This window comes from Phragmites australis, chromosome 13 (assembly GCF_958298935.1).
Source record: "Phragmites australis chromosome 13, lpPhrAust1.1, whole genome shotgun sequence".
Lineage (NCBI taxonomy): Eukaryota > Viridiplantae > Streptophyta > Magnoliopsida > Poales > Poaceae > Phragmites > Phragmites australis.
Genome location: NC_084933.1, coordinates 4,437,311 through 4,447,170, shown reverse-complemented (window position 1 = coordinate 4,447,170; position 9,860 = coordinate 4,437,311). Strand labels below are relative to the sequence as shown.

At 45.0% G+C, this 9,860-nt stretch overlaps 1 protein-coding gene across 1 annotated transcript; it reads right to left on the bottom strand.

The window, feature by feature from the left end:
- Positions 1 to 201: 201 nt before the first annotated feature.
- Positions 202 to 9,390, bottom strand: LOC133887924 (ABC transporter C family member 4-like). Its single transcript, XM_062327939.1, has 11 exons — positions 7,074 to 9,390; positions 5,862 to 6,182; positions 4,365 to 4,451; positions 3,267 to 3,893; positions 2,792 to 2,956; positions 2,394 to 2,688; positions 1,961 to 2,175; positions 1,126 to 1,431; positions 973 to 1,036; positions 653 to 892; positions 202 to 490 (listed from the first exon to the last, which is right to left on the bottom strand). Exons 1-11 carry the CDS (start codon positions 9,261 to 9,263, stop codon positions 390 to 392), a joined length of 4,611 nt encoding a protein of 1,536 aa, XP_062183923.1. The 5' UTR covers positions 9,264 to 9,390; the 3' UTR covers positions 202 to 389.
- Positions 9,391 to 9,860: the final 470 nt, after the last annotated feature.

Sequence of the window (9,860 nt, the reverse complement as noted above, 5' to 3'; positions counted from 1 at the left end):
CCCTCAATGGGATGTTGTCTCCGAATGGAGGACCACCAAAGATGGCAACCGCAACGAGGAAGACTGAATCAACGGCCACAGAGTGGCACCAACTCAATCTTCAACATACCTACCACCTCTTCGGGCAAAACTTGGGGATTTATTTTGGACTAAACTACTGCTACTAGAAGATCTAAAGGGGTGGACTGCAACAACAAGATCTTTAGTTCAACTTGGCGCACTCCTAACATTATGAAACATCTAATTTTGTTTTCTCCACAAGTTCCTCCATATGCACACTCAAGCAAAGCTATCAAAATAACTCTTACTTATTCCTTAAAATCCACAGCACAATGGATGAAGTTACAGTTCGAAGTACAGTTCTCGCTACTGTATTTTCCTAAAAAAAGTTACAGGCCCGACGAGCGATTGGCATACTCCTGAACCATCTCACCGAAGAGAGAATGTTGTTCAATCAACCTCGATGGTGCATCAAATTCTTTTACCAGACCTGGACAGAAAATGGTGATATTTTAGAGTAGAGACATTCTGGAACAAGAAATGCTCACATTCATCTTACCAGATATCAAATGCTATATGCAACAAAGAGCTCTTAAAAAGAACAAATGTTTTCTACCAATGTCCAATAAGCAGCAAGACTGACGAGATCTACCTGCATCCAGCACCAAAACTCTATCGCAGTCCATGACTGTTGGTATTCGGTGCGCAATGCTTATTATTGTGCACGATGAGAATTCTTGTCGCGTGATCTTCTGAATGGTGGCATCAGTTTGAGAGTCAACTGAAGCAGTTGCCTCATCCATAAATAAGATTTGAGTGTGCTTCAATATAACACGACCAAGACAAAGAAGCTGTCTTTGGCCTACGCTCCAGTTCTCTCCGCTATCAGCCACTATGAAGAACAACAAAATAAATGAGTGGAAGATGCAACCAATGCCAACAAAAATACAAGGAATCGTAAAAATAGCATACCTGGAGCATCAAGTTTTTCAGGTTTTGAAACTACTACTTCTTTCAGCTGGCAGCGCTCCAGAGCCTGAAACGATGTGAATTAATGCCCATGACTAACACAGGGCACCCTGAAGGAAGGAGGATAAAATAAACAAAATGTTAGTTACACCATACCTGCCATATTTCAGCATCTGAATACTGCCCAATCGGATCAATGTTGTTTCGGATTGTTCCTTCAAAAAGAACTGGCTCCTGGGGAATTATGCCAAAGCGAGATCTAAGATCATGCAGACCCAATGTGCATATGTCTATTCCATCAATGATCATTTTCCCCTCCGCAGGCTCAACGAGCCTGAACAATGCTTGGATCAAAGTTGACTTGCCACTGCCTGTCCTTCCTACAACTCCTATCTTTTCTCCACCACTAATGCTTAGATTAATACCTTTCAGAATTAGAGGTGTATTTGGTCGGTACCTAACCTGAAATGATAAAAATGGTGTGTTCAGTTGTTGTAAAGTCCCTCATTACAACAGAATGTTTCAATGCATTCTCCACTTTAGTAAGAGTCTGTTTGTTTGGGCTTCCGCTTCTGGCTTCTCTGAAAAGTTATGCTTTTGGTTTTTCTGAAAAGCTGTTTTTGGATTTTAACTGTTGAATTTTACAACAATTTTTTGACTTCTCAGCACACTACTTCTCAAATAAACTACTCTCAGCTAACTTCTCAGCTTCTAGTTCATTTCCTCAGAAGCCACTTTTAAAGAAACCCATTTGTTTGGACTTCTGGCTTCTGGGCTTGTGACAGAAGCAGAAGCCGGAAGCAGCCTGAAACAAACAGACCCTAAGTGCAAGATAGAACGACAATTGCCTCAAATTTACGTGGAATATGAGTTTTCTTATTGTACAGGATAAAAAACATAAGGACAGGACTGTCCATTTGAGTACTTTGAATTGAAAAAAGGACCAGTAGGGGCAAAATTAGTAAAATAAGGGTAAATAAGAACCGCTAACCTTTAGATCCTTAATGTCGATATCTCCATGAGTGGGCCAATTTGGAGAAGGAAGATTGTCTTCTATTTCCCAAGCCACCTCAGAAGGAAGAGTGCTGAACTGATTCACTCTCTCCACAGCAACCATTTCATTTTCTAACATACAGCTAGTGGATATTGCAAAGTACACCAGAGAATTGAGGGAGAGGCCATATGAAAGAGACATACCGACAAATTCTGCAACAGTATAGCAAACACCAATTCCTCAGGACTATGAAAATATCATAATCATAAATCTACAGAGACTAATTATCAGAAATGCCAATTTAAAAGCATTATTGTCAGCTTATCAATGAAGCAAAGAGATCAAACGTGAAAAACAACCATGTATATATCTTCAAAAGTTTCCCAACATCCAGGCAGACTAATAGAACAAAAGGACATGCAATCGGTACCTTTCTTGATAAAATTACTGGGCAAAGTGATCATGAGAAAAGCAGTTATGGACAACAGGAGTGTTCCAATCAGCTCCAGTCGGAACCCGAGCCATTCATTTGCTGCATAGTTGTGGAAGTTCATGCGCAAACTTGAATTAATTCTGTCTAGATTCTCCTGGAAAAATTCTTCCTCCTTTTTGAAACATCTTATGGTTGTAGCTCCTAGAACAGTCTCCGAGAAGTGATCTATAACCGGTGCACTTGTTACTCCTTCAAGTCGAGTTAATTCCCGAGAAGTTGCAAGATAGCGGTTCTGCAGAAATAAGGGGAATGTTGCTACGTACAATAAGAATTATGTTTTCTATGAGCAGAATTAGCTAAGGTGTGTGAGATAAGTTTCAGCAGTCAGAGCATACCCTGTACCAAATGTTCAATAGTAGAAGTGGAATTACTGCTATAACTGATGGCCAGGCAACCTGACAAGTAACAATTATGTTGCTCAATACTGAAACGTACATTGAAATTGTCAGACCAACAAAAAAGGCCAGCACGACATCAATGGTTGTTTGGTCAGATGATGCCTGAAAAGATGACAGGGATATACAATATCAGTAGAAGATAAAAAGAAATGTGGTATCGCTCTTTACAGACCTTGATTAAAAACTTACTCTTTCTTTTACAGAAGTCAGAGTATAAGCAGTACATACCAAACAGTTTAAAAGGCCATACTATTTGAAACTATGCTGACAGGGTTTGGAATTATTTTCACCTATAAAGGGTGGAGTAAGGTTTGCTGAGGAATGTTTATTCAATTGAGAAGTCGTCCTAATGAAGTTTGGGCAGATGGGCAAGTTAACGTAATCACTAAATAAACCAAATGAAAAGATTTACCCGACTGAGAATTCTTCCTGAAGGAGTTGTATCAAAAAATGACATCGGAGCATGCAGAATGCTGTCAAACATCTTCTTGAAAAATATCTGTGCTGTTTGAAGTCCCAAAATCGTCTCAATAAGAGTCTTGATTACTTCAAGGACCATAGAAAAACCAGCTATGGCTACATACACTCCAATGAACAAGGATGGGTTAAATGGAATGCCGCCTGACGTTTGGTACGATAGCCAATAGTCACTAGCCATATCAGAACATTGCCATACCACTGCAAAAGCAAGCATGAACACAACCCCCCACCAACCCCAAGCCTCTGTCAAGTAAAGCTTGTACACTCGCCAACTTACTTGACCACTCTCCCTTTCCTCTTCTTGTATAATCTTAGAAGTGGCTGCATCTATGTGTGGTGCAACGACCACCTTCTCACCCTTTCCAATGGATCTGGAGCGACGAGAAGGGATTTTAACTATTGCAGCAGGCTGAGGATGCTCAGTTCTCTCCACTTGCTGGCTTTGCTCCACCAGTTCCATTGAACTGTCATGAGCAGCAACAAGAGTTGCAAAATCTGAGCCTGCTTCTAGTAACTCATCATACTTTCCCGACTGTGCAATCATACCATCTCTCATGACCTGCATATGTTCACATGGGGAAAAAAAGATAAATGACCCAGTCAAGATACAGGAGAAAACTCTAGACGATAATGAATTAGAAATTAGAAGTGTTGTAATTCTTTTGCTGAATCAACCCCAATCTTTAGACCTACGGTTTCAGATATATAAAAGAAAAAAGTATGCTATGGTTTCATTGATTGTAGGATCAGATAATCATTGGAATTTTGTGGAATTTTGCTTTGCTAACTTATGAAGAAGAAAAAAACTATTTTTTATTGCTAGATACTGCATAGTGTTAGAACATGCTGAGAAGTAATAGTATCAGCAGGTATCTGAGATAGTTTACACATGAACGGTATGGAACCAAAATAAGAATAGACATAAATGCCAAATGTTGGTAAAGCACTAAAGCTTGCTACATTAAATATGTTTACAGAAAGAAAGCATATCACTTCAAAAGTAATCACAATTGTGTAGCATCTAACTTACAAATATATTGTTCACATTATGCAAGAAATCCACTTGGTGTGTTACAAGTATGATGGTCTTTCCCTTAAGTGTGCCCCTTAGACACTCCTGTAAAAGAAAGGACGCTGCTGTAATATTGTGCCAAATATCGTGGTTAAACAATCATGTTGTTGCAAGAATAAAAATAAAAATAAGAAGTATGGTTTGTCCATCATTGATTGTTATACATCAAGAGAAATCAAGTATCATTTCATCCTTTCGATTCCCATTAGAAGCTAATTTTAAAATCATTTATTTTTATTTTGAACAACATAGAACCACATCATTTGCATGTATTACCCTTAACTCCTTTTATTAGTTATTTAGTTACTCTAAGCTATAACAATTATCAATTTGAATTTTTCCTTGGTTTGTGATTCAGGCAGGAGAAACAAGCATACTGAAAAAGAGTAAATTTCAAATACCTATAGCTATTTTGACATATGTTGCGCATAACTACAAGTTTTGGGGCCTATTTCAGAAAACTAAACTATTTTGACTCTATGTTGCACAGAACTACAACTTTGTCACCATACCCGTTACTAACATCGAGGGGCCCACCAATCAGCCTCAATGGCATTTTGGCTTACATCAAGTTACCAGTGTTCATGACAATGTGACCGTACATTTAGGTGCAATTACAGATTCACCTTCAGATCAGGTATTACATAACTAGCTGATCGCCATACCAACCAAAATATTATGCCTAACTACCATAGTCTGACACCACATTGTTGTCCAGCTCAGAAACAAGGGTCATTGGATAACACTGAGGCTGACGAGTGGGCCCCAGGCGTCATCAACGGTGTGGTGACAAAGTTGTAGTTTTTTTTTGTAGTTTTGTGCAGCATAGTGTCAAAATAGTTGTAGTTTTCTAAAATAGGCCCCAAAGTTGTAGTTTTGTGCAATATATGTCAAAATAGTTGTAGGTTTTTGAAATTTATTCACTGAAAAATCATCTCTTTCATATCCATTTTTGGGTAAAAAATAAAATTTCAAAATTGAATAGTTTCATAAAGGACCAAAATTATGTCACTAGAAAACACTCATGACTATAAAACTTATGGAGCTAAACCTGCTAAAAAACAATTAATTTGACTAACCACTTGGTCCATTTCCTGTCACTTTAAATTTACTAGGTATGGATATATACCAAAAAAACTTAATTGATGTTCACATTAGCTTATATCTAACACGACATTAGTAATTTTGGTGCAATATATGTGATAAATCTACTGAGACAAATTGGTTTTGTATCACCAAAATAAGTACAAGGAGCAGCTTAGATTGGATAATACCATTTCTACATAGGTCGTGTTTCACCTATTTTTTGATGGAACGAGTTTAGGCTATAGCAAATTAAAATATTTCTTCATCCTTTAACAAACTCACGCAGACTGTAGTAACTTGAATTCTGCAAGCATTGTTGTAACAGCATGTGCACCTGAAAATATTAAAAACCAACACCAAAGTTTTTACCTTAAAGATAATTGAACCAGTATGTGCATCAACAGCACTGAAGATATCATCAAGAAGATATATATCACAATTTTGATAAACTGCTCTGGCCAGCTGAATACGCTGCTTCTGCCCACCGCTAAGATTGATTCCTCTTTCTCCTATTTCAGTCTGGTCACCAAATTCCATCATTTCCAAATCTTTTTCCAGGCAGCAAGACCGTATAACTTCTTTATATCTTTCAGCATGCATCTGCTGTCCAAATAAGATATTCTCTTGAATTGTTCCATTTTGGATCCAAGCAGTCTGTGCAACATATGCAGTGCTCCCACATACCCTAACCTATATAACATGCAAAAGGATTACGCAAACAGGCATAAGAGTATAAAGAACAAAACAATGTATATGTTATGGCATTTATCAGGAAAATGCTAAATATGCTAACAGTATAGACTTTCTAATGCTTGCTCTATGAGTTCGCACTATCTACCGAGGAAAGTTTACCATAATGTTATGCTTTGTGGGAAGATATTTTTTTATCTCGATTATCTATAGCATGGCTGTCATCATGAACAAACTTCTTATGCATCATTGAATGTGCCAGAAAGTCAACACAGAATTCTAATTATCAGGCACATAACAGCAAGAAGTACTCAGATTATATCAAATAAGGAAGTTTTAAGACAATAAGAGTGTGCCAGTCTTAGACATAAAAGTGTTTTTTTCACACAGTTATAATAAAACCTTTTACACTACCCAAAACACTAGACTGATAGTAGAACTGATGGGTGGGCGTGCAGTCAACCATGACGCGCACACAAAGCATTATAGATCATGTCAGACCGAGAGAGGCATTTCATCAAACACATGGTGTCATAGATCCCAAGGACTCCAGATAGGTCAAACATAGCAAAGAATATTTAGTGTAGGTTTGCCAATGCACCTGCATCCCTTCCAATCCAAACAAGTGGCATTGATCCAAAAAGAAGAAAAAGAAAACAAAAACCCAAACAAGTGGCAAAGCGAACTACTAATTGGTCTTAGGCTCGATGTGCACACCACCTACCTACCACCAACTTAGACAGTTGTTATTTTTTTTTAAACGAAACGAACTAATTTAGACTCTTCTGTAGATGGTGTTGCTGTCAGGATAATGTTGCAAACCAATGAATAAATGGCATGGTATTGCTTTCTAACAATGTTTTCTTTGTATCAGAAATGTCACACACTCACCGTGCCGGAGACCTTCTCCATCTCCCCCAAGATGCAGGAGAGCAACGATGACTTGCCGGACCCGACTGTCCCGACCACCGCCACAAGCTCTCCCCTCCTGACCTCCATATTAATCCCCTTCAGCACCGTCTCTAGCACCGGTGTCCCCTCCACATCTTTCTCCTCTTCCTCACTATCGCCGTTGTCGCAGTTGTCGTCCTCCTCATCCTCACCCTCACCCTCTGGACTGTCCATCTTACCCCTCACGTCCCAGGCAAAAACGCCGTCGTGCACCACCACAACCACGTCGCCTATGCTAGAATCGTCCACGCGCTCCACAGCCAAGTCATCAAGCTCCGCGTCAAGCAGGTACCTGTCGAGCCTGCCAAGAGACACGGTTGCCTGCGTCACAGCGGCAATCGCCTCGGGGAAGCTCTGCATAGGTCCATCGAGCATATGGAAGAACGCGGTGGCCGTGAAGACCTTGCCGGCGTCGAGCTCGACGCCAGTCAGCACGCACGTGCCGAACACGAGCACGGTCATGGCAAGCGGGCCGCTCCAGAGCACCACAGTGTTGGCGCACATGAAGTACATGGACTTGGCCAACCACCCGAGCTCTTCCTCGCGGAGCTTGCGGATCTTGGCCCCGAACGTCTCCTCCCACGCCTGCAGCTTAATCACGCGTATGTAGTTGAGCAGCTCGGTGATTGCCTTCATGCGCTCGTCGCGCTTGCCGAGGAACTTGAACTGGTACTCCAGGTTGAGCTTGTTAGCGAAGGCCACGACCACGGTGACCACGGCGATGGCAGCAACTGCAGTGAGCACGGCGGGGCCAAGGTGGGTGTAGAGCAGGGCGAGCGCCACCGCGATCTGCAGCGGCATCAGCCACAGGTCGTGGAGCTGGTGCGCGACGTTGGCCACCTCCTCGGCGTCCACCTCCATGTAGTTCACGATCGCGCCGGCCCCGTGCGCGCGCCGCGCGCCCGTGGACAGCCTCAGCGACTTGCGGTACACGGCTGAGAGTAGCGCGGCGTGGATGTGCATCCCCAGCTTCTGCCCCTGGAAGTCGTAGTGGTGCGACGCCAGCGTCTCGGCCGCCTTGCCGACGAGTAGGACGGCGACCAGCTGCAGACCCTCCGTGACCTCACCGCCGCGGCGCACGAACTTGACGAACCTGTCCACGAGCGACGGGCCAACGTACATGACCGAGAGGTGCGCCAACCCCAGCACAGCGGTGAGCAAGAACTGTGGCCAGAAGGACCGCAGCAGCGCGGTGAGCACCGGGCGCTTGGCCTTGGACCCCGGCGCCGGCGCGGGCCAGTTGGAGACGAACAGCGCGTACGCCACCTCGGCGGTGTCGGCCGGCGCCACTAGCGGGACGTCGTCGGCCGCGAGCGTCGCCCTGGAGCCCTTGGCGATGAGCGGATTAATCCAGCCAAACGTCGCGAGCGAGATCCACGACGCCGTCGCGTATGTCTCCTCTGCCGCGGCGGCGTGATCATCGGAAGCACCGGTAGCGGCCGTGTCGCCGAGGCCGGTGGATCCGGTGACTGAGAAATACAGCAGCGGGAGCGACAGCACCAGCCACGCGAACGCGAGCGGATCATCGGGGAGGACTGGCTCCCCGGCGGCGTACCGCGCGGCGGCGCACCCGGAGAAGAGCGCGGCGAAAGCCCCCGTGCCGAGCCAGAAGAGCCTGAGGTGCACCGGGTGGACATCCCGCGCCGCCTTCTTCTCCGCCGCGACGACCCCCGCGGCCGCAAGGTGCGCGACGGCGTGCGCGGCGAGGAAGGCGCACTCCGCCGCGAACCACGGCGCCCTCCCCCGGAGGAGAAGGAGCGCGAGGACGAGGAGCACGAACGACGCGGCCGCGTGGACCGCGGACGCCGCGAGCGCGAGTCCGTGGCGGAAGCTTTTTCCGTGACGAGGGAGCGCCGCCTGGTCGTCAGTGGTTGTCGGTTTGGCGAGGAGTGGCTCCCGCTCCCGCGCGTGGTGGTTGAGATCGAGGCTGCCCGTGGTGGGTCGGCGGTAGAAGCGGGCGCGGAGGGAGAGGGCGAGCGCGGCGAGGAGGAAGAGGAGGTCGAGGGCGGCGAGTAGCGCGCGCTGCGGGCAAGGAGAGAGGAACAGGAAGGCGAGGCGGCCGGGGGGAGAGGCGTCCGGAGGGGAGCAGGCGGTGGTGGCGAGCCACCACGGAAGGGAGGAGTAACCCATCGCTATGGTGGTGGTGGTGGACTGGTGGTGTGACACTCACATTTGGATCTGGGACGACCTAGTGTGCCCCGCCGCGAAGAGGAGGAGGTGGCCGGTGGCGGCGTCGTGGCTGCAGAGGACAGGACGGAGGACAAGCCGTTGACCGAGGCGCCAAAAAAAATTATTTTTTTACTGGAAGCAGAAGCGTGCTCTGCGCACGTAGGATTCCGAAGGGAATCTACGTACAAGGTAACGGACAGGTGGTTCATGGCAAAATAGCCCTGGAGAGTGGGCCCACTAGTCGGTAGCATGAGTAGAATCAGTTCGGTGTCGAAAGCTTTGAGGCAAAATAGAAAAATAGACAATATACATTAGCGTATTTACCAAAATAGTAATATACTGGCGTATTTACAATCTAGAACTTGTATTCGACATCTCAAATACCAAAAACCAGATTTCGGAATCTCAAAAACCAAAAACGGGTCGATTCCACCTTTTTGAGCAACTGAGGTGCCCAATGCGGTATTGATCGTCGTATTCGGTAGCTCAGCTGCCAAAATCTTCGTGTATTCGGCAATTGAACTGTCGAATACGGTGAATTGTATCATATTCGGCATC

What these genes read in the sequence shown, in the direction of transcription:
- LOC133887924 (XM_062327939.1), bottom strand. Translation starts at nt 9,263, where the DNA reads ATGGGTTACTCCTCCCTTCCGTGGTGGCTCGCCACCACCGCCTGCTCC. An exon ending in TGGAGAAGGTCTCCGGCACG is followed by an intron (nt 6,183 to 7,073) that starts GTGAGTGTGTGA and finishes CATGTTATATAG; the next exon opens with GTTAGGGTATGTGGGAGCAC. An exon ending in CTGGTTCAATTATCTTTAAG is followed by an intron (nt 4,452 to 5,861) that starts GTAAAAACTTTG and finishes TTTCTTTTACAG; the next exon opens with GAGTGTCTAAGGGGCACACT.